The 22,954-nt window shown below is 54.7% G+C and overlaps 9 protein-coding genes across 9 annotated transcripts; 3 read left to right on the top strand and 6 right to left on the bottom strand.

Moving 5' to 3' along the window:
- Window positions 1-669: 669 nt before the first annotated feature.
- Window positions 670-2,580, bottom strand: PFLUO_LOCUS4736 (uncharacterized protein; the record flags this gene model as incomplete). Its single annotated transcript, XM_073782117.1, has 1 exon — window positions 670-2,580. The coding sequence occupies one exon, from the start codon at window positions 2,578-2,580 to the stop codon at window positions 670-672; it is 1,911 nt and encodes a 636-aa protein (XP_073638804.1).
- A 53-nt stretch (window positions 2,581-2,633) lies between these two features.
- On the bottom strand, window positions 2,634-3,074 carry PFLUO_LOCUS4735 (uncharacterized protein; the record flags this gene model as incomplete). Its single annotated transcript, XM_073782116.1, has 2 exons — window positions 2,634-2,791; window positions 2,999-3,074. The coding sequence occupies 2 exons, from the start codon at window positions 3,072-3,074 to the stop codon at window positions 2,634-2,636; spliced, it is 234 nt and encodes a 77-aa protein (XP_073638803.1).
- A 52-nt stretch (window positions 3,075-3,126) lies between these two features.
- Window positions 3,127-5,511, bottom strand: PFLUO_LOCUS4734 (Vacuolar protein-sorting-associated protein 27; the record flags this gene model as incomplete). Its single annotated transcript, XM_073782115.1, has 5 exons — window positions 3,127-3,995; window positions 4,057-4,822; window positions 4,876-5,157; window positions 5,229-5,361; window positions 5,444-5,511. 5 exons carry the CDS (start codon window positions 5,509-5,511, stop codon window positions 3,127-3,129), a joined length of 2,118 nt encoding a protein of 705 aa, XP_073638802.1.
- A 555-nt stretch (window positions 5,512-6,066) lies between these two features.
- Window positions 6,067-9,432, top strand: PFLUO_LOCUS4733 (ubiquitin-specific protease doa4; the record flags this gene model as incomplete). The annotated part of the gene is made up of 3 exons (XM_073782114.1): window positions 6,067-6,297; window positions 6,357-6,557; window positions 6,619-9,432. 3 exons carry the CDS (start codon window positions 6,067-6,069, stop codon window positions 9,430-9,432), a joined length of 3,246 nt encoding a protein of 1,081 aa, XP_073638801.1.
- A 984-nt stretch (window positions 9,433-10,416) lies between these two features.
- Window positions 10,417-11,123, top strand: PFLUO_LOCUS4732 (uncharacterized protein; the record flags this gene model as incomplete). The annotated part of the gene is made up of 3 exons (XM_073782113.1): window positions 10,417-10,535; window positions 10,752-10,878; window positions 10,962-11,123. The coding sequence occupies 3 exons, from the start codon at window positions 10,417-10,419 to the stop codon at window positions 11,121-11,123; spliced, it is 408 nt and encodes a 135-aa protein (XP_073638800.1).
- An 833-nt stretch (window positions 11,124-11,956) lies between these two features.
- Window positions 11,957-16,027, bottom strand: PFLUO_LOCUS4731 (uncharacterized protein; the record flags this gene model as incomplete). The annotated part of the gene is made up of 4 exons (XM_073782112.1): window positions 11,957-12,939; window positions 12,996-15,270; window positions 15,326-15,573; window positions 15,625-16,027. 4 exons carry the CDS (start codon window positions 16,025-16,027, stop codon window positions 11,957-11,959), a joined length of 3,909 nt encoding a protein of 1,302 aa, XP_073638799.1.
- A 1,098-nt stretch (window positions 16,028-17,125) lies between these two features.
- Window positions 17,126-17,599, bottom strand: PFLUO_LOCUS4730 (uncharacterized protein; the record flags this gene model as incomplete). Its single annotated transcript, XM_073782109.1, has 2 exons — window positions 17,126-17,380; window positions 17,447-17,599. The coding sequence occupies 2 exons, from the start codon at window positions 17,597-17,599 to the stop codon at window positions 17,126-17,128; spliced, it is 408 nt and encodes a 135-aa protein (XP_073638798.1).
- Window positions 17,600-18,158: 559 nt separating this feature from the next.
- On the top strand, window positions 18,159-19,784 carry PFLUO_LOCUS4729 (uncharacterized protein; the record flags this gene model as incomplete). Its single annotated transcript, XM_073782108.1, has 3 exons — window positions 18,159-18,479; window positions 18,547-19,231; window positions 19,291-19,784. 3 exons carry the CDS (start codon window positions 18,159-18,161, stop codon window positions 19,782-19,784), a joined length of 1,500 nt encoding a protein of 499 aa, XP_073638797.1.
- A 422-nt stretch (window positions 19,785-20,206) lies between these two features.
- On the bottom strand, window positions 20,207-21,342 carry PFLUO_LOCUS4728 (uncharacterized protein; the record flags this gene model as incomplete). Its single annotated transcript, XM_073782107.1, has 4 exons — window positions 20,207-20,354; window positions 20,410-20,495; window positions 20,550-21,020; window positions 21,082-21,342. The coding sequence occupies 4 exons, from the start codon at window positions 21,340-21,342 to the stop codon at window positions 20,207-20,209; spliced, it is 966 nt and encodes a 321-aa protein (XP_073638796.1).
- Window positions 21,343-22,954: the final 1,612 nt, after the last annotated feature.

The raw sequence follows: 22,954 nt of genomic DNA, 5'->3' as shown, positions 1-22,954 counted from the left end.
GGCGGTTAGGGGACCTTCAATTTGGATTCTGAGTGGCTGGTTAGGCGATGGGAGGTGATCCCGGCCGGCAGGAGTGTGAACGCAAGGCGGGATATAAAGTGGGAGCCGCCATTAGGGATGAAGTCAATGGTCGATTGAGAGGCCGCGCGACCACGCACGGGAAGCTTATGTAGCAAGGGGACGCTTGACCCAAACAGGAACGCTGAATTGTTTCAAGTAATTCACCGTCACCCGAGTATACGAGACTACGCAGTATGGCGATATCCTCACTTTTATCCTTCTGGGTAGGGAGGTCACTGTACTTCAGCCATGGGGTCTCCGTCTGAATAAGAGCTTCATCTCTACTGTACAGAAAATGCGAAGCCAGCTGGCTGACTACTCTTACACCTCTTGTCATGTAGGAAATTAAATTAATAACATTGCCAAGTGCAATACTCTAATATCTGTTATGTCGACCGGGACGCAAGGAATGTGCAGCGTAAATCAACCCGAGGGAGAAAAAAAAAAGGCAAACCGCCACAAAAGACAAGACAAAACGTAAATGCTGAAGTTTAAACCCAGGGCTACATATGTTCAATCGGACACTGTAGTCATGCCACCCGAAACGCCAAAAAAAAGACTGTCCAGTCCCGGAGGACGTTGCTATTCACAAAGGAGAATGAAGAAAAATCAGCCAGAGGTAGCCACCTCGCGACTTTCCCACATGCGGCGAACCATCATGTCGGACTCGCTCACTTGGAATTCGTCTTCGGGGTCATTTTCCCCAGCAGAGAGACCGTGTGCGGCTTCATCGGATGTCGACAGGAGGCGGTGGGACGGGTGCGAGGAGTTCGCTACTTGAGTGGTGTCGGTGGATTCACTATTAGTTGCTTGTTCCTCCGAAGAGGTCGGATTGGGGCTGGTGAGTTTCGAGTCTGGGCTCGAGCTGAGGCGGCCGGGGCGTTTCCCATGCTGAAGAAGGGTTAATGACGGGGCCGATTTGACGGGCTTGCCGAGCCCTGAGACTCTCCCAGCGCCGATGACGGTGGGGCTCTTAGATGTTCGGGCGATTGAGCGCAGCCGACCAAAGCTGTCTCCCGTCGGAGACTGGAAGCGCCGCACCACCATCAACTCTAGAGATGTCTTCTCATACGCTTTGCGGACGTGTCTGGCTTCGCTGTCGTGCGCCGCGCCTCCAACTCGCCCTCCACCGTTCATCCCGCTTCGGCTGGTGTCGAACGTGACGACCGAGCCAGGTCGTGAGTGGCCGGGTGTCATGAAGGCTGGGTCCATAGTCGACTGAGACCCGGGGGTGGGCACGCCATGGGAATCCGGAGGAGAATTGTTCAGAGTAGCGGTACGTTGAAGCCAAAGTTTCTGCTGGGTCCGTGAAGGTGGATCGGCATCTCGCAGCCGTGCAGGAGACACGGCGGATTTGCTCAAACTGCGATTGGAAGGAGACGGTGGTGTTTGCGGGTGGTAATGGGGAAGAAAGGAGGAGGGCGTGTTCGGATCTGAGTCGGTTCGAGAAGTTGAGTGGATTCCGGACTTGTTATTTACAATGAATTTCGAGACACCACCCTCGATGGACGAGGCAGTGGCCGGAGGATGACTTCCAGGCATACTGGCTATCCCCATGTTGGACATAGAGAACGTACGTCGGGCGCCGCCATCCTGACCAGCCAGGTTCAAGGACTCTCTGCTCGAGGCAGGGTCTGTGGCCGACGGTTTGGCCGTGGCCGATATTGATGACATGGCAGGAGGAGCCTTGGCAGAGTGCGACGGGCTGAGGAGGCGGCTTGCGATATCGCCGTGTTCTGCGTGAGGGTCTGACTCGTCGTGCGCCTCGTCATCAGCCGAATCGTTGCCTGAATAATCGTCTTCGTCCGCATCGTGGCTTTCTCGGGCTAATTTGCTGGTGATGGATTCAGGGAGGCTGGTCGCCCGTGGCATCTGAGGGTATGGGCGCTTCACAAAGGTAAGAGGGTCGACCAGGACCGCGGCGTTATCGACGCTGAGGATGGAAGGCGCGACGGAGCCGCGCCGCGTGCTCTGGGGCGACTGAGTGGTATCCTCCCATTCGGCGTCATCGTTATCCACATCGCCCAGTTCAAAGCCGACCGTTTTTTTCTTTCCCGTACTGGAGTGAGGCCGCGAAGAAGTTGTCAAGGCCTTCTTTGCCAGACCAGACGAGTTCCGCCGGAGCGCAGGGGTGGAGTAATTTCTCTTCATCGATTGCGCCGGCTGGGGGTCATCCAGAGCCCCGTCCCACTGTATGTGTCCCTTGGGGCTGGCTACTGGGGTCGCGGGGGCGGATTTCTTGCGTTGATGGTGTCGCCCGGTGGTCTCGAGACTGACCTGTGACGCAAGACGCTGGAGTTTGTTCAGCTTGCCGAAGGAGGGGTTGCGATTGTGGTTGCGATGACCGCCACCAACGACGTGGGTGCGGTGTTGTTTATGATGGACGGGCTGCTTCAGGGTAGTGTGAGACCCCGACAGGTCGTTGGGGTTGGCCGTGCGCGTGACGACCGCATAGGAGGACACTGCGCGGCGGCCTAGACCCGGGCGCTTGACGGGGGACGAAGTACCAGATGTCGGCATGGTGGCAAGTTGTTAAACCCTCGGGGGAGCCACAGGCGGGTAATCAGTAAACTTCACAGCGCATCGAACTTGGGGAGGAGATTGGTCGAGGGGTACTGGTTCAATAGGTCCCACGGCAGGTCGAAGACGGTGTCCGCCAAAAGCAGTGATGCTCGTTCTGGGCGAAGACGGTAATCGGCAGCCTGCAGCAGAGTTACACCGATCAGCTCCCCTGTTCGCGAGGACAACAAGTGTGCCCGGCAGACAGAAAAGCGACACACGGGAGGATGGTGGACACAAGGGAGAGAAAGAGAGAAGAAAGAAAAGAGGTGTGGCATCGTGGATCTGGACGCCGACTCCGGACGGGGTGGGTAAAAAATACGGTAACAATACCAGAGTGGGTTGGAGTGGGCTGGAAGCGGATACAACCACTACATACGGGAGATACTATGAGATCCAAGTGCATTCTTCAAAGCGAACGAGGGTTCAACAATCTGCGGCTTCTGAGGTATCATGGTGCGGAACAGTAAGAAGCACATCAACGCCACTCAAAATCAAAATATCACGCTACAGGTCAATGAGGCTCTCCTCCACCGCGGGCCGTGCTGCCGGCTGGGGTTGTTGATAAGCCGCGCTCGGTACTTGTGATCCCCCAGTCTCGGGAGTGTGGTATGCCCCGGGGTGGCCAGCGGCCATGGGTGGATAGGCACTGGCGGGGCCACCGGGCGGCTGTTGATAGTAGTAGGACTGAGGTGACGAAGGCCCCGTCGGCTGGTGATGTGGTGCGGGTGGCCCCGTTGGGACTGCCGAATATCCAGGTGACTGCACGAAATCTGCGGGCGTATGCTCGGGTGCACTGGGGACTGGTGCGGTCGGTGGGGCGCTGGGTTGATATTGCGAGTCCCGCCGCATGACGGGCGAGGGTTGGTATGGAGTCTCCGAGTACTGCGATTGAGCCGGATCTTGGCCGGGCTGGGTGTAGTACTGCGCTGGCCCTCCTGGGCCGGGGGCAACCGAGTTGGTGGCGAAGGGCTGAGGCGAGCCAAGCGTAGGATATGGATTGTTCCCCCAGCTGGCATCGTACGCTTCATTCCCAGGTCCAGGCTGGGGTTGAGTGGAATGGCCACTGGCGCTTGTAACTCCGTTAGGTGGCCCTCCTTCATAGCCTCGGCTACTCACTCGCTGCGGTGCATAGGCGGGAATCGAAGGATGAGAGCTATCGGCGGGGTTGCCGTAGTAGAAGTTCTCGGCACCGGATTTAGTATCGGGCACATGAGAAGGTGCGCCGGTTTGCATATTCGGATATTGAGGAGCACCAGGGGCAAGACCATAGCCCAACGAATGCTGAGAATAGGCACTGGAGAGGCGCTCCTCCAGCATTCGATCATAGTAGCGGACAACAGTGGAGAGTTTGGAATGAAGGTCCAGCAAAGTATCTGCAGCGAATTAGCTGTCAATGTCGGTACCTTTTACAACTATAAAGAGGGAAAGGCTTACCGTGCTTGCTCATCGTCTCTCCATAGCTACGTGCCAGTTTGGGCCGAAGGGCGCCGATACTCTCATAAAGCTCCTGGATTTGCGGCTCTCGGAGGATCGTACCGGGTGGCTGATGCTGCAAGCGGTCAACCAAGGCGGAAAAGAGGTGAATATTCTCAGTCTCGACAGGGCTAAGCTCGTATGGATTCTTTGGCAATGGGGTTGGTGTGCTTGACGAGGAATCGAGCGGCGCGGCGCTGGTGCTAGCTGTGTTTTTCAATGTAGCCGCATGTTGCTGTTTGTGTTGTTCCATATCCCGCAGGGATGCTTCGATCGCAGCCTTGAGGTCTGCATCCTCGTCCTCCACATTTGATGGTCCCGTCGGGGTTTTGGCTGGGTCCGCGGCATTGCTTGAAGGTGGTACATAACCGGAATTTCTTCCTTCCGCTTCCTCCAGGCTCATCTGGAGTGCTCGGCGCAAATCTTCATCAAAGCCAGTGTCTACTTTAGCGCCACGGGGTTCCATTGCATGGGATTTGGTGATCGAGTTATTCTTAAAGGCGCTTCGGTCTGACGATGGGCTGAATGGCTTCGAGGTTAACTTGGCGTAGCATCCGTCATCCACCCGGACCGGCTGCAATATTCCGAGGTGAGGGAGAGGGGCCGATTTGCTGGAGCATTGCTGATCAAAGACATTGCCGCAATTCCGGCAGTGGTGCTTGCGATTCATAAAACTAAATGGAGTTCGGCATCGCATGCAGACATCCGAGTCGATCCATTCGGGAGGCTGTTGGGAGGATTAGGCTTTTTCATCGCAACAGGCTTCGGATCAAGACTTACTGCGTTGCTTTCTAGCATGCTGCCGCTCATCTCGGTCTTTGGTGGGAAGTGAAACCCTTCATGCTGCAGTTTGCGATACGTCTCACCCAGGTATATCAAATCCACACGACCCTGTGCTGCCATCGCCCAATCCTGAATGAGCTCGAGTATCTTTTGCTGAGCGTCGTGGTTCAGAGGGGCCCCTTCAGCTTTGAGTAGCGACACCAGGTTATCCATGAATTCTCGCGAGGCGATCTCAGCTAAGAAGTGTGTCCCTCCATTCTTCACGCATGTATCGGTCAACTAGTAAACGGGGAGAAAGCTCATTAGCGCCTGTTCCGGGTAGGTCCTCCAGGTGGGGGGGAAGGGCTCACCTTGAGCGTTGCGATCTGAACATTGGGATTCCGGTTCTCTAATCTGCGTTTCAAAGACCTCATTGCATCTTTCGGTTGGACGCTCTTCGACCGAACGAGATCGGATATCTCTAGGTTGAGGGCGATGTCTTCGCTGTTGTGTTGGTCAGCACAGAAATCACAGGAGAGCCGAGATCAAAGTCCGCAATCAGACCAAAAGAACTGCCTGGACATACAGAGAGGAAGACGTCGCACGCTCGATCTGCTCATCGAGCGGCGACACCGAAGTGAACCAGCCCGCCATGACAAGGGTTAGGCAGCGACAACTACTCAACCGGCGTAGGCAGAGAGAAAAGGCAATAGAATCACCGATGCGATCCGGTAGAGGAAGATTAACAACAATCACAGACCTCAGCAAAAAGCCGGATCAGAGAAGCGGAAGAGAGCACGATGAAACAACAATGGGGTTGACTGAATGACCGTTTATTGGAGCTGTGCTTGAGCAACGGGACTCAGCGCGCTCCGTCATAAGGCGTGGGCGGTGAGGCGTACTGTCAGCCTGTTTCATTGTCCGTTCACTAGTGAGTTACCCCAGCCCAATCATCCCGCCGTACCTGGTTGTTCCTCCAACTTCACCACTCTCTTTCTCCTTCGCCCGTTGTTGTTCCATTAGGCAGGCGCCTGCAAGTCTTGGGTATCTTCCTGTGGTCCTCTCTCTCCAGCATACTCTCATCCCTTCCCTCCCACTTCTCAACAGGCACCAGTGTTCTGCGCGCTTTACCTATCCACCCCCACATCGCCTTCGCTCCTCCCCCGTTGAACCATGCGTTGAGTCCCACCGTCTCTGTCTGGATCTACCATGTCCTCTGATGCGGCGGCTTTGCCATCACCGCCTGACATGCCACCGTGGAAGGACGGAAAGCGTCCTTACTCGGTGGGGCACAACATGCATACCAGCGCACAGGTCAGCGGACCGGGTTCCTATTCAAATGGCAACGTCCGCCCGCCACTATCTCGCCGCCCTCGATTCCCCAACATCAAAGACTTGCAGGACCAGGCTGCTATGTTGAATGTGAATGATACCACTCCGGTATGTTCCCTGCGCGAAACAAATATGGTGTGTCTGACGGCTAACCCGCTGGTCCATAGCTCCCTATCCTGTTGAGCACCGCCTCCGACGCGATCGAGCAAGCCAGGAATCTTGCAAACGCCGACCAATCTGACAAGGCCTATGTACAATACCTTCGAGCCTCCGAAATCACAGTCAACATCATTCCACATCACCCTGATTACCGACAAACGGTCACCGAACGCCCTGGATGGTACAAGCAATTTGCGGATTTGATGATGGTATGGGTTCCATTTCGATAGCAGTATCCCGACAATGTGGCTGACTGACACTGGTATATAGGCGGTGCGAACAAAACAAGGGACAATGGATGGGATCAAAAAGGAGATTATCGAGGACAACCTGGCCAGCAACATACAACCCACAGGCGCCGTCGCTTCAAGGTTTCCAGAAGAACCCTCTACCATGCCGAGCGGGCGTGAAAACCATGGGCCTGCAAATGATTCTGCTAGAATGCCGAGCCCGACGCAGTTTCAACGGACACCGGATGTCCAAGCACAAATCAAACGGTTTTCCAGTCCGGCGGAAGACATGCTCGCTCAGCGTTTTGCAAAGCTCAGGGCGTCTCAGCCTTCTCACCAGAACGTGTCTGGTGTAGGTGCACGACCCTCATCTAATACGCCCCAGGAGCCGCATGATTCTACACTAGGCTCGCCTTCAAGACGCCCGATGGGACCTCGCAGTATGAACTCCTCCACCAACATGCCGACTCTGCCTCCGAAAACTCCTCTTACCACCATGCTTCCCCGAGCCCCGGATCCAGCTTATAGTCCCATAACTACCTTGTCATCGCAGCTCCCATCAAATCCGCCAAGAACTTCGACTGAGAGCGGGCGTTCGGTTAACCCAAGATATTCTCAATTCACGAGCTCTCCTCGTGGCAGCCCGAGCCGAGATAACCCGTACAGGTCGCTCACCCCCAATGGTGTTCACTCGGTGCAGGGGACTCGAAGCAATTCGCCTGACCTACCCTACAACACTGCCGTCACCGCCTACGATCTTCTCGACTATCTTCGGAAATTCAATGTACTGCTGATCGATGTTCGTGCGCGCGACCAGTACGACAACGGCCATGTTTATGCCAAGTCGATCATCTGCGTTGAGCCGGTGGTCTTGAAGGAGAATGTGTCCGCGGAGGAGCTTGAGGAGCGACTGGTCGTGTCTCCAGAGCACGAGCAGGCGTTGTTTGAGAAGCGCAACGAATTCGACCTCGTTGTCTACTATGACCAGAGCACCGACTCGGTCAGCTACCTTGCCGGGTCGCCTGTTGGAACATCCGCGCCACACTTGCGAGCCCTCCATGACACACTCTACGAATTCAACGCGTACAAGCCACTCAAGGCTGGCCGTCCGCCAGCACTCCTCCTTGGGGGGTTGGATGCATGGATCGATCTCCTTGGGCAACAGTCTCTGGCAACATCCTCCACTGCAGCTATCATGGGATCTATTCAATCCAAGAAACCGGTCCTCAAGTCAGGTCGCCCGCTTGGAAGAGTCCCCACCATGGCCAGTGCCAATTCGAGCTTGGAAGTGCGCAAGAGAAGACTTCGCGAGTTCACCCCACTCAATTCAGAAGAGTTGTCGGCCTGGATGGAGAGGTCGAAGAATGAAGAGATCGACACCAGTGCCTACATCGAAGAGGAGCAGCTGACTGAAGAGCCTGAAGAGGAAGCAGCCGAGCAGGAGCCGGCAACGCCGTTTGTTCAAAACTATGAAGCCTTTTTGCGTCGCTTCCCTGAACCGCATCATATCCAGCAGTCGATGATGCTCCCAGAGTCTCAGCCTGCTCCTGCCGCAGTTCCCGACTATGCCGCCCCAGTCATCCCGTCAGCTCCATCTCGGCCGCCTCCTGCGGTGCCCCGTCCCAGTTATAGCGGAGTGTCAGACGGTCGGCAGATCCAGCCACCTCTTGAACGGCAAAACTCGGCTACCCGGACGGCTCTATATACCCCGTCTCTCCTCAGTCGCCTCAAGCTGCCTCGCACTGGGCTGGCCAACTTCGGCGTTACGTGCTACATGAACTCCACTATACAGTGCCTCAGTGCCACAGTCATGCTGAGCAGGTTTTTCATTGATAACCGGTTCCGGTACTATGTGCAGAAGAATTGGAAGGGCTCACAGGGCGTCATGCCGGGCCTTTATGCGAATTTGATTCGGTCCCTGTGGAAAAATGATGTGGAAGTCATCATGCCTACCTCATTTCGGAACTTCTGTGGTCGCTTGAACCGCGAATGGGCTATTGATCGACAACAGGATGCCAAGGAATTCTTTGATTTCGCGGTGGATTGTCTGCATGAGGACCTGAACATCAACTGGCAGCGAACACCGCTCCGGCCCTTGACCTTCTCTGAGGAGATGCAGCGCGAGCGGATGCCCGTTTCGCGAGTGTCCAAGATCGAATGGGACCGGTACTGTCACCGGGAAGAATCCTACATCTCGTCCCTGTTCGCTGGCCAGCATGCCAGCCGGCTCCGTTGCACCACCTGCCGTCAAACCTCGACCACCTACGAGGCCTTCTACAGCATCAGCGTGGAAATCCCGACTACGGGTACCGGGGATATCTATCAATGTCTCCGCAGTTACTGCCAGGAAGAGATGCTGAGCGGTGACGAGGAGTGGAAGTGTCCTCACTGCAACTGCAAGCGACTAGCCACGAAACAGATCATCATCACACGAGCTCCCCAGATCCTCGTCGTCCACTTCAAGCGCTTCTCCGCGTCCAAGACCCAGAGCGCGCGCAAGATCCACACGCCGATCGACTTCCCATTGCACGGCATGCGCATGGACGACTTTGTCATCTCTTACCCAGGCAACACCACCACCGAGTCGGACGCCGCCACCAGCCCAGCCTCCACAACGATGGGAGCCACCGCTCCACCGTTCACGTATGATGCCTTTGCCGTGCTTCGACACATTGGATCGTCGATGGGCAGCGGGCACTACATCTCGCTCGTGCGTGACGCGGCGCGCCAGAACTGGCGGAAATTCGACGATGAGCGGGTGAACGACTTCAACCCGCGCGACCTGCGAGACCGGGACCGGCTGCAGAACGAGCAAGCGTATATTGTCTTTTACGAGCGCGTGCCAGCGAAATGAGCGTTTCTTTCTATCTTTCCTTCTTTTTTTTTTTAATGCATTGCCACGAATGTCACGATTGGATAGAGACGGGCGTTGTTATTGTTCTTACTGTGTATAGTCTTCCAACAATGAACCCCACTGTATAGAGAGGCCTTTTTTAACGTCAATTCATTCCGCCGTGCGGGAACGGATCCCGTCCCCCCTACCCGAGGGCCCGCTCTTCCGAGGATATTCTGTCTGGGGTTTATGGGGGCAGAGACAAGGGTACATGCATCGGATAGTCATCCTCGTTAACTCGTTGCAGGCCTTGTCCCTGTACAGTGCGTCTCGAAACTGGTGCCACCACCTCCGCTCTTTCTGTTTCCCGGGGCTCATGGCTAGAGTTGTGCACGGGTATAACTCACACGTGTCACCGAGGATAAATAAGCACCCAATAAGCAGCCGCTGATTCGCTGAGAGACCATGTTCCCCCATTGCGACGAGTGTTGCGCGCGGGGACAGTATTGAATGTTACAGGGTGGTTAGATAGTAGATGTGTATGCATGAATTCAATATTCCGCCACCTCGTCTCGCCGGGTGGCGTTTGCGGTAGTTGGTGAGTTGGGTGGCCTTGCAAAGTCCAAAGTCCCTAGTACCTGGCCCACGCCGCGGAGCCACCGCGTGCCGCCCGTACCTGGGACTTGGGTTGATTCTCTTCCCTTTTCTTCCTCTTCCTCCGACACTTCTTTTTTCTTCCTCCAACTCGCCCATTCCCCTCTCGCGTCGTGCACATATTTCCCTTTGTCCCTTTCTCCCGGATTCTATTCCTCGCAGTGAGTTACTTCCCTATCCTCCCCTGCCAACTCGCTCGCCACCGCGAAACTGCCCGAGTTCCTCTCTCCTATCGATCGCTTTCTCCACCCGCGATATTCATTCAATTTGTCCGACGTGTCCAATAGACAAGACCAGAAGTGCCACTGACTGATTTCCGGCCTGTACAGATTTTTCGTCCCACCGCACGCCATGTCTGACACCAAGGAATTTACCCTCGAGGAGGTGACCCAGCATAACACCAAGAAGGACCTGTTCCTGGTCATCCACGACAAGGTCTACGACTGTGGCAGCTTCGTTGACGAGCACCCGTATGTCCTGGTCCCGCACCATTCCCCTCACACACATTCATTTCGTCCCGCTGGCCTTGAGTCGCTTGGCGCATGTATCCCAACTCAACCCGATTTCTCCCACACTCCCCCACTCACTCACTTCCTGAACCTTCTCCTCTCCACCCCCGAAACACCTACACCTACACACAGCCCACAATCCCCGCACGCCTTGCACACCCCACTAACATGAACTAGCGGTGGTGAGGAGGTCCTCCTCGACGTTGCGGGCCAAGACGGCACCGAGGCCTTCGAGGACGTCGGCCATTCCGACGAGGCGCGGGAGATCCTCGACGGCCTGCTCGTCGGCACCGTCAAGCGCATGGTAAGACCCAGTTCCACAGTTTATTCCCATTCCTATCTGCCCAGCCTGTCCATTGCTTCCTAACTAACAACTGCCCGTTACAGCCCGGTGACCCCGCGCCCCGCGCCCCCGCGAAGAGTGCCCCGGCCGCCGCCTCTTCGTCTTCCGGTGGCTTCGGTGTCGGCCTCTACGCTGTTATCCTGGTCGGTGGTGCCGTCGCTTACGCGGCGTACAACTACATGCAGGCTCAGCAGAGTCAGCAGTAGATGAGGAAGATCAATATCGGAGACAGAGAGTGGAGAGAGAAAATCAGGGGGTGATGGGCAGGGAATGTGTGGTGTTCGATTGTCGGTGTGGAAGAAATGTCCTGAGAAGAAGAAGAAAAACCACTGAAAGATGTGTGAAGAATAGGCGATATGTGTGTTCTGGGTATATTTCCCCCCTTGTTCGTTTCTTTGTTAATTGTCACTTTTTATCCTTTTTCCTTTTCTGCGATTTATCTACTCGCTACAATCTGTCTGGTTTGATTGCGACTTCCGTCTTGCCCTCGGGATCCATTGGCTACGTCGGGATGGGGACTTCCGGGATTTTGTTGCCCGTTTTGGGTCATTTTCGGCGAGCACCTCCATAGAACCGGCCCCTCTTCCCCCTTCTGGGTCTACTATTGATACACATCGTTGAATAGAACTATTTCTTTTTGAAATTCCTGAATTTGTTGACATTTCAGATGGCCATCGCTAAGCGTTTTATTTGGATGCAGCCTGGGAGTGAAGAGAAAGTAACTACACGAAGAAAGAGAACAAGAGAAAACAGAAGAGGTGCGAGAACTAACTAGTTAGGTAGAGGGGAGAAATGGGATCCAGAAGATAAAATTCCAAGACCATTCATTCTTTTGTGAAATGAGAAGAGTTAGCTGTTTTTTTTCGAAAAAAAAACCACAATTAAATGCTGAACAAGAAGAGAGAGAGAGAAAGAGAGAGAGAGAGAAAACACAATAAAGATATCTCGCTTCTTTGCGTATGTATAACATAAAAAGGTTCAGTATGGAAGAGGGAAGAAGCTTCCTATGTTCATCTTGAAAAGATTGTCGAATATATCATCACCGCGAAGAAGCACCGTTGAGACCATTCTGGACCGCTTCCAGGATCATGTCCTTGGCCTGGTTCAGGCCATCGGGGCTACCGCGGATCTCAATAGCTTCGCCACGAGCCTGGTCCTTGGGCACATTGATGCGGCAACCGGTCTTCTTGCGAATAGTGCTGATCTGGCTACCACCCTGGCCGACGACGAAGCGGTAGGTCTTCGGGTCCGGCAGGATCAGGTAGCCCGTCGCGGACTGCTGCGAGGCCGAGGCGATGGCCTTCTCGAGAGCCGTCTTGGCCTTGGCCACGTTCTCCGGGGAGCCCGTCAGGACCCAGGGGAAGGGGGCCGCGTCGGCAGCGTCGGCGGACGAGGCGTTCTCGACGACCTTCCACGAGTGGGCGTCTGTCGTCTCGCTGGGGTCATCGGTGATCAGGGGCATGGAGCTGCCGTTGGCGGCACTGCGGGTTTCGTCCGCAGCGCGGTTGGGCGGTACGGACTGGCCCGCGTGATCGACGGTGACCTGGTGGCTGCTGCGGAGCTGGCGGAAGAAAGCACCGTTATCGGCGACGACGTGGTGCAGGTGGCGCGGCACGTCGACGGACTCGACATGCTGCTGCTTCAGCATGCCCTGGACGTGTTCCTTGGCGCCCGCGACGGCGCTGCTGGCACCCTTGAGCTTGACGTCGGTGCGGCCCGAACCCTGTTTGGGGATGTCCAAAGTGACACTGAACTGGGACTCGATGTCGCGCCGAGTCTCGCCGCCGCGACCGATGAGCATACGGTGCTGGGCCGTGGGGACGTCGAGGGTTTCAGTGACCTGATCCGCGCGTTCCTTGACAAACTCCTCGATCGCCTGGATGATGTTCGCGACCACCTTGCCGTCGCCCTCTAAGCGGATAGTAGACTCGCTGCTCTCGGCGCGCGGGAATCGAACAATACGGGCAGCGCTGCCGTCGTTGGGGCCGCCGGCTTCAACCACAATCTTGCGGATGTTGGCACCTGAGAGGGTGTTTGTCAGTAATTGAGAACGTAAGAGAAGAGAAAATGAAACCTACCACCTCCGCCGATCAGAGCCTTGTGATACTTCTTGTCCACGTCGATCGACTTGGTGACCGTCGCATCAAACTCGCTGGACCGCTGCTGCAAGACTGTCTTGGCCTCGTTTACTTGCTGCTTCGTGCCCTTTACACGAATCTGCACCCGTCCCGAGGCGTCTGGCGTGTCATTGGCACTCGGCACATCGATCTGGGCCCCAGTATCTGCACGAAGCTTGTCCATCTCGCGACCGCGCTGCCCGATCAGAGATGCAACCTGGTTCTGGGCCACAGAGATAGTGGCAGTGTGCGAGTGGTCTGCAACCCATTGCAGCAGGCTGAGGATCTCATCGCGGGCGGAATCGGCGCCCTTGCTCGGACCCTTAACCAATACCTCATCGGGGGCTTGCTGGGCCCGGCCAGGCCGAGCGCTACCAGCGTCACTGCCCGCGTCCGTCACAGAGTCGTCGGGGACAGTCGCGCGAGGGAACTGGACGCGAACCGAGTAGCGATCCTGCAGACGGTTGACCTGGCTACCTCGCTGGCCGATCAGCTCACGGTGGTACTGCGCCGGAATCTTGAGGATGTGGGTAGTCTCATCCTCCAACTTCTTGCCCAGGTTGATGATGCGCATGCGAGTAGCGTCCGCCTTGGCCTTGGGTCCCTTGACCTCGACCTTGCCATTCTCCACTTTGATGTCAACGTCAAACTCCTCACGAAGCTTGTTGATGTTCTCGCCACGCTTGCCGATCAGGAAATTGGCATATTTCTGAGGGAAGTCAAAGGAGGTCGTGTAGCCACGCTCCAGGTCGTCCTTCTCCTGCTCAACAACAAACGCATCCACTGACGTAGCGAGTTCACCCACCAGTGCCGACGGACCACGCAACGCCACATCGCACTGGCCACCGCGCGCATCGCCGACGATGGCACGTACAGGGATGCTGTTCTCGCCCTTGGCATTCTGCTCGCGGATGATAAATTTCCGCACCTTCTCCTGGTACTTGGCAGGAACCGAGACTGACTTCACGGTGATATCACCCTGGTCACCCAAGGCGCTAAGCAGATATTGCTGTGCCTCTTGCAGAGTTTCCTCGAAAGCTGCAATATCTGCTGGAGAGGGACGTTGGCGGGGAACCTCGTACTGCGAAGTAGTCGCAGAAGGACCCTCGTACACAAGCACGACTTCAGGGCTGTCGACGTTGTCCGGGAGCAGAAGATGAACACCGTATTCCGACTGAAGCTTGCTTGCGCTACTGGAGCGAAGGTAGGGGTGGTAGTAGGGGTCGACAGGCACATGGCGAAGTCTGGCAGGAGGGTGGGCCTGAACGAGGTTCATGATGTCGGAGCGAGCACGGATGGTGTTCTTACCATCCCGCGAGTACACCTCCCAAGTAACAGGCCCCTCAACGCTTGGCGGCAGCGCGATCCGCGCATCGTACGTCGATTCGAGTTCCTTGATGATTTGGCGCCGTCGGAGGTACTGAGTGAGGGCGCGCGCATGCGCATGTGGACCGGCGGGAGCATTGGGATGCTGGCGGGACAGGTCAACGCTGGACATCTGCATGCTGGTAGCGAGATCCATCGCGTGGTTGATGCCGGCCTCGATCTGGTTAAGCGGGCCGGTGATGGTGAGAAACTCGCTCTCATCGGACTGAGGGGGCAGAACAATGGCACATCCAGTCTGCGCAAGGAATTGGTGCAGGGCGTCGGCCTCGTTGCCCAGAATGAACTGGTGCTGGCCACGATTGATTGCCAGCTGGCGGAGGGTCAATTGGCGTTGCAGGTCGGCCACCCTCCGCTCAATCTCGGCGCGAGCCTCCTGTGCGGCGACTCGCTCTCCAGAGATGAGGATGTGCTTGTCAGGGACGGCCACGAACTGCACCTGGCCCGGGTTGGCCTCTTGAGGTGGGGGCTGAGTCGACCAGGTATCATAACGGGGCACATGGACCTGAGCCTTGGTGCGCTCTTCAATCTCCCGCAGGTTGGCATCGTGTGCGCCAGCAATAAAGGGAAAGAACTCCGGAGGGATGGTCTTCAGGCGCAGACTCATGTTCGAGCCTCGCTCCTTGACAATGGCTTCAATTTCTCGGCGCGCCATCTCCGCGGCCACAGCATCGCCTTCGATCAAGATGTCAATGGTGTCGCTGTCGTCATCTTCGGCGGCCACGGCCGAACCATCAGCCCGGGGAACTTGCACACGAGCACCGGTGCGGGTCTGAATGTCCTGAACCACCGCACCTTGGCGGCCGATAATGTGAGCACGGGCGGAGGTAGGGATGGGAACGCGGACAGATTGCTAATCGAGAGTCAGATTGAAGGACATTGAGGAAGAGGGAGGATTGTCTACATACCTTGGATCCAACCTGCTGGGCCACCTCCTTGAGGGCCTGCCGGACCGATTCTACAGAACCCTTTCCTTCAAAGATGATAGAGCCGCCGGGGCCACCCCGCATGTCGACGTTGGCCTTGGATCGACGAGAGATATCGCGGAGGGTATCTCGTAGGGGCTTCTTCAGCTGTCCGCGTGGGAGCATCTGGGACGGGGCTAACCGGAGCTGTTCCATGTGCTTTCCGGGAAGGGCCATGATCCGGGGAACATCTACCACCAGTTTGTCAGAGACTTTTCATACAATCCACGTGAAATACGTACCCATTGGTTGAGCCGGTAGGCCATTGGCCACGGCCGCTGCGGCCGAAGGCTTCTTTGCACCCCACGTGGCCGCCGCAGGAGTCGTCGGTTTTGGTCCGCTCCCTAGGGCAGGGAATAGCTCGTCTGACTGCACATCGAATGCCGGGGCCTTCTTCGGGGCAGGCTTGGGGACTGATGAAGAGCTTGCCACCTCAGCGAGGGTGGCCGATTCAGCAGCGGGGGCAGCGGCAGGGGTGGGTTGCTCGGTCGTCAGCAGAGAGGAGGGAGGGGGATGCTTGACATCTTCCTCGTCCACCACATCCTCAACTGTTGCATTGTGCGCCTCATCATGCTGTTGCTCCAACATGGCGGCCAGGGACTTGGAGGCTCCGCCATTGGCAGACGTTGACGCTTCGGCTGCCATCACGGATGTTTGAAACTGGACAAGAATTGGCAAATTGGGAGGTCGGGAGGGAGGTTCGTTGTCAACCAGGTCTGGATAAGCCTGCAATCAACCAGGTAGACTGGTCTGTATCAGTACGGGATGGGAACCGATCACCGCCTGGTGAAGAGAGGAGTGGTCGGAGGAGGTGCTCACCTAATCCTATGAATTTTCTAATGGAATTGTTGACACCGGACGGTTTATGGAAAAGAATTGACCGCTTGAAAGCGATGCCAATTCTAAAACGGATGCCGTGGGGGACGGGCGATCTGGGGCACAGCACGGGGACCGGAACACCAGAAGGAGGAAACACGCGCCCGAGGAAACCAGGGACCGTGAGGAGAGGAATCGGGGAGGGAGAAAGGGTGGGAGGTAGGAACCGGTGCGAAGGCGGGAATAGAGAGTGAGGTGAACGAAGGTGAGAGTGCAGCGCAGGCGCGCGAAAAGGCCACTCTCGGCTCCCCAGACACTCCGGGGGGGGACTTTCTCCGAGCGCTAGCCCACTATAGTCCAACCACCATTGATACGGACTACCGACAGCAGATTGAAGAATTCCGCGATAATTGATGATTTCCTTTTTTAAATCATTACTATATACCTCCTCCTAGCGGGCAATAGTCTTTGAGGATTTGTTCCACCTCATCCAACCCAATTCCACCTACTGACTGGTGTAAATAATTATGGGCTGCGTTAAATGCCACGGTAACTTGGTCTACGAATCTACCCTAGGAGCTCGACGGGGCAAGTTCTGAGATCAAAAGTGCATTTCGCTAAGAATCTCGAGGTTGGACAGAAGAGAAACAATAGGTCCAATTATAAATAACTACCTCGCCTTCAGCTACCGTAAGACCTAGCACGTCAAAGATGTCACGGCAAAAGGATTAGTCACTTACATCGATAAAAAAATACAGTTTAAAGCCCCTCCATCGCTACCAACCGATCAGAACGGAAGATGCTTTTATCACAGATATTCACATATTTAATTGAGCAGTGTGACTATGGATCACAAAATGAATAAATAGTACACACACGTGAAATCCCTTGTTTGCGCACTCCCTTCTACCTCGAACCCTACCTTCCCTAGTTCACAGCTTTCCCATCCTTGACGTATGTGGTAGAATATCCTAGCGAAACCAAGGCCTTTGGGACGTCAACCCAGTCATCCTGGTCTTTGAGCGCTACCGCCCAGTCTGGATCTGACATGATATTCTTGATGACTTCCGCATTAGGGAGCGTATACTCGATGAAACAGTCAAAGTCAGCAAAATCCCAGGTTGGTCGAACCTGTCCAACCTCCTGCTTCAGTGCGTCATTTAGCGGAGGTGGTGTCACGAACTATATGTCAGATGTTAGTCCAGCTCAAGGTCTTAGGAGAGAATATCTATGTTTAGGGATACTCACAAGCGAATATTCGATGACTCCGTGTTTCTTGAAGACGGGTATGGCAAGGGGTAGGTGCTCCTCGACCATCCACTTGATGAAGGCCTCATGGGTGTGCTCTTGCTTGCGATAGTGGGTGATTGTGAATTTCACCGGTTGGTCTCCTTCGGCCATTTTGATGGATTCGTAAATAATGTAATGTACCTGCGTAGTATAATGGGTAAGAGAAATTTGTTCGGCTTACAGGTGGGGGAGGTGAGATTCCATTCCTCTTATATGACCGTCAGCTGAGGGGAGCCCTTATATAATACTACATGATTGCGTCTCGCCCCCCTCTGGCCACAGGATTCCAAACAGCCTTGCACTAAATTACATAGTACAGCTTACCACCAATGATAATCGGACGCTGGCGACTCCACCCGGTGAGAAGGAAGAATTTTCTCCGCTGTGGAGGTGGTGATCTGGACATGAATTGACCACTTATTTTACTCTTATTCTATGTGGGTGTGTGCGACGTAGATAGTCATCCTAGATCAGTCACCAATACACATTATTATCGAGAGCGGCGTATAGAGTAACTGACTAGTACTATGTGCAGATGTTAATATCCACCAACAATCTGGAGATCCCAAGTGCCGCTGGTAGGCGCGACCCATAGGTCCGTGGAATGGAACCAAAAAAACCCCAGATCGCGCGAAGAGAAATTTCCTTTCGCACCCACCATCCGGCCATCATGGACGAAGAGAAATCCGCCGAGCTCAATGTCACTGCGATCGAGGAGAAGCCCGTCAAGCCGCGGGGCTTCTTCGCGCGCATCCGCTACTATGAAGAGCTGATGGATCGCAAGATGGGCATCGAGTCCCACAGTCTCGACCGCGTCTTGCCCGAGGCGCGAAATCCGCCAAACCCACTAGTCATGGCCTTCATGTGGGCGTCGGCCACGATGAACATCAGTTGTTTCAGCACGGGCTTTCTGGGCTACGAGTTCGGTCTGTCGCTGGGGGACAGCATCCCCATCATTATCTTTGCGACGCTTCTAGGCGCATGTGTGACGGTCCGCATGCCCTCCCTTTCTCAGCATCTCTGGAACACTGAACCTTTTTATTTTTTTGCGTTATTAGGGTTGGTGCGCGACCATGGGTCCCGGCACGGGACTGCGCCAGGTCGCCATTTCCAGGTACTCTTTCGGCTTCTACCCTTCGTCAGTCATCGCGGCGCTGAACGTGGTTGAGCAGCTGGGCTGGTCATCCGTCAGTTGCATTACGGGCGGACTTGCGCTCAGCGCCGTGTCTGACGGGCACGTCTCTATTGTCGTCGGCGTCGTTATCATCGCCTGCATCAGTCTGATGTTTAGCTTCATCGGGCTGCGCGGGGTCCTGCTGTACGAAAAATATGCATGGATCCTGTTCTTCGTTATCTTTATGATCATCTACGGCATGGCCGCGCCTCACGCCAGCCTGGCCCCGCCTGTGACCGCAGTGTCAGGCGCGACCAAGTCCGGCAATGCGCTGAGTCTGGTTGGCGTCGTCTATGGCTCTAGTGCATCTTGGAGCTCGATCGTCTCGGACTTTTACGTGCACTATCCAGTAGACACGCCTAAGATCAAGGTGTTCCTGTACACAACTCTGGGCATCACGATACCGACGTGTATTGGCATGATTCTGGGTGCGTGTGTTGGCTCGGCACTCGACACAAACCCCAAGTGGGAAGCAGCTTATGGAGTTGGTATGGGCGAGATTTTGAAGACGATTATGTTCCCGGAGGGGTTTGCCAAATTCATCCTCGTTCTACTCGTCTTATCAGGAAGTAAGTGTCTATGCGCTATGTCCGTTCCCAATATCATACTAACTCTTCTTGTTTTCCAGTTGGGATCAACTGCATTGCCATTTATGCCGGCGCACTCTCCGCACAGCTCTTTGCTCCCCCATTCGCCAAAGTGCCGCGGATGTTCTGGTCATTCCTCGTCTTTGTCGGAATTCTATTGATAGGCATCGTGGGCCGCAACCATCTGCTGGCAGTCCTGCAGAACTTCCTGTCATTGCTCGGCTACTGGAACACTTCCTTTTTTGTCATTGTCTTCACTGAGCATTACTACTTCCGCAAAGGTAATCTCGCCAACTACGACCTCGATGCCTGGAACGACTCATCACGCATGCCGCTGGGTTTGGCCGGACTCACCGCATTCCTCTGCGGCGCCGCTGGATGGATTGTGGGCATGGTGGAGACGTACTATGTTGGTGCTCTTGCCGATATGATCGGGAAGAGCGGCGGCGATATTGCCAATGAGCTGGCCTTGGTGTTTACGAGTATCTCGTTCCTGCCTCTGCGGATGCTGGAGCTCAAATATGTAGGTCGGTAGTGGCACATCTGAGGCTATGCCCGCTACTTGGTAGTATGGACTGTAAATGGTGAGCAGGAGGGGGGCATCTTGGCATATTCTGTACATTAGTCACAATAGACGATTCTAGACGTTTGTTTCTCTGCAACTAGTAATTAAACTCCCGGTTTTTGCGGGCGTCTATTGATGAAGAGAAATTATATTATAGTATCTTGAAACGATCAAACCATGACATGACAAAGCGCCAACCGGCATGGGTATCACAAACGACTGCAGTGCTATAAACACGATGACCCTACCTTGGACATGGATGGAGAAAAACGAGGCCCTGGCCTCGAGCCTTCCTGCAGCGAAATGTATCTAGTATGTATTATGTAGCAGGAGGTTGGGGAGATGTGAGATGCGTATGTATGCGAGGGGGAATGATGCTTTTGTTGCCGAGCTCATTTAATGTACGGCCATCCGTTCCGGAAGCCCAGTTCATTCCAGCCGAATCGGTATCCCGAGTTGCCGGCGGCAGCCTTCTTCGCCTCGGGCGTGTAGTAGTGGTAGTACAGCACGGGTCCGAGGTGCTGGTCCTCGAGAACGCCCCTTGATCTGGTTAGCTGGATATAATCAAGCTTTGAAAACATGAAGGGTCACATACTGTCCACCGGGGGCATAAACCTCTCCATGGCTGGAGAGCAGCATCGAACCGCCGCTCTCTAGGCACTTCCGACCTTGCATGTCCACCTGAAAACAGACTGTTAGTGCTGAGTGCGAAAAAAGAGTGCAAAAAAGTCTTACAAAGCCACTGATTCCAGACTCAGAGCGGCACATGCGAATGCTGTACTCCTCTCCGGGGGCAGGATAGGTAGCGGTGTAGGCGTTGGCAATACCAGCGGAGAACAAGAGATAGAACCAGTTGCCATTCTGGAACATGAACGACCCTTCCTCGCGGTGGTTGAGACTGCCATTGAACGCCAAGTTCCGAGGCGCTTGAGCGGCGGCCTGTAGCGGGCCTTGCATTTCAATCTGGAAAATGTCGTTCCAGTAAGAGCCAAAGTTGAGATAGGGCTTGCCGCCGATAGTGATCCAGTTGGGGTCGATGCGGTTGTATTCGCCATTGGCCGGGATACCAACAACGCCGTGGTCATTCCAGGAGCCTGCCTCCATGGTCTGCGAGGTAGCCACGCCAATCTCAGAGTCCTGTGTTCCCAGCTTGGAGATCACGTAGTACATGTAGTAGACGCCGTTCTCGTAATGCACGTCGGGGGCCTGTAAAGAATCAAACATTAGCCATATGTATATATTCGTTAGCAGAAAGTTGCTGCCATACCCAGATATCGGTCTTGTTCACACCATTGAGGTTGATGTCAGAGCCCTGGGCCAAGGCAGAGCCAGCCGCAGTCCACGGTCCCCTGAGGGAATCGGCAGTCGCGATCGTGACACCGTCACCAGTAGCAAAGCGAAAATACTTGCCATCGGATTGTCTTTGGGCCAAGGCGGGATCGTGTGTCCAGCAATCTCCCGTACAGGGCTCCCGGTTGGGATAGGCACTAACCAAAGCCACAAGCAAACAGAAGAGAAAAAACATCATGGCGGGCTGCAGGTGGTTCGGTTAGTGGACAACAACAAAGGGGTAAAAAGAGAGAAAAAGGAAAATAGTCTGGATGCCAGCGTAAATTTCCCGGAGGTTGGGGTGCGAACCGCCTGAATTTATATTGAATCATGCAATACTTGGCTCTCATAGCGACCCACGCCTATGTCTTGGGTACTGTGGTCGAGGCCGCCCTGTTCGGTAACGCCTTGTTCTCCCATGTAGTCTCACTAGAGCTTTTATCTCATGCATGGCGCTTCTGGGGATGCTCAGCACCTTGCATGGACGGCTTAGGAAGCGGCCGCCATGCGCCGAAAAGCAATAGCTTCATGCACAGTTCTCGCAGGACAGCTATGGGTAGGGGCCAATCATTCACGTTATAGGTAATGGAAAAACAGAGCTACATTTCAACGCTTACCTCCGAGTCCAGGGGCAGGAAAGCGAGCGGGTGCTCCACTCCCATTACGCAAGGTACGGTGAATGTGGGTTCATCTTCCTCGGGGCCGAACTGGGGAACGAGATCGAAGCAGACGCTTGCCGTGAAAGCGAGGGGATCGACACGCATAATACTCGATCTGCAAGTCTCGGGTCCCACAGTCTTGCTAAATGGCCTGCCGGGGCAGGCAAGGGGAACATCTGGGCTTGCCCGGGTGGGGTTCGGCGTCCGAGTCTGCTTTCAAGCTGCGGCAGTTCGCGGCCATGAGGGAAGACGGAATAAAAAGGATCTGAGATGGTTACGTTGCCCGCAGTAGATTTAGATCATAGTGTTCCTCCTGAGCTTATTGTGTTTTGATTTTGACGCGTCTCCATGATCGACCGGAGATGTGGGGCGATTAGTTAGCTTGTCCTTAAACCAAAAAGGCTCGGCCCTTGCTCGTCGGGTATGTTCCGGTGCTCAGGTGTTCACGGAGAGGTAGTATGGACTTAGTCTAGATGTGCGGATGAATAAACTCTACATAACTTGAATTCACGAGGAGAGATGAGATCGAATCCAGATGGGCCATTTAGGACAAATGCGCGCCGCGCGCGACATACCGATTAGGGTCTGCTGTATACACTTTCCTCTCAAACGTAGAGAAAACAATGTCCGGGCCAGAATACTAGACTCGGTAAAGACCAGTTGCCTATCCCTGCACTTCCTTGGCAAGTATACTCGGGGGCTGGTGACTTGATTCACACCAGCCCTTTCTTAGGTAGGGCACAGAAACACCGCAAGGTGTTGGCATAGTCACGGTGTCAGTAAATTCAGATGGTTGTATGGTACAAAGCAAATTTTAAAAAAAAAAGAATTTCCCTTATCTTTCTGAAAATCAATCGTTATTGGAGAGAAGCGGGAAAATGTTGGAAGGTGGTGTTCGTGATATGTTGTCTCACCGACGTCAAATATATATCTGCGCCTATTATCACAATGTCACACCGCTATACAGGATTTCCTTCCCGAGATTCACCCTCACCACCCCTACGAAGCCAAAAAAAGCCGATACAATTCATTTCAAAATAGGGCTAGGTGAGGAATGAGATTGAGGGGATATATAAGTTGCCCCTTTATGGACTCCAAGGGCTGATTCCGCAAATCGACATCCCTTCTACGGTGAGCCGTCGAGAATATATC

Source organism: Penicillium psychrofluorescens, assembly GCF_964197705.1.
Source record: "Penicillium psychrofluorescens genome assembly, chromosome: 3".
NCBI classification, from domain to species: domain Eukaryota; kingdom Fungi; phylum Ascomycota; class Eurotiomycetes; order Eurotiales; family Aspergillaceae; genus Penicillium; species Penicillium psychrofluorescens.
This window is presented reverse-complemented; position numbering and strand designations above follow the sequence as displayed.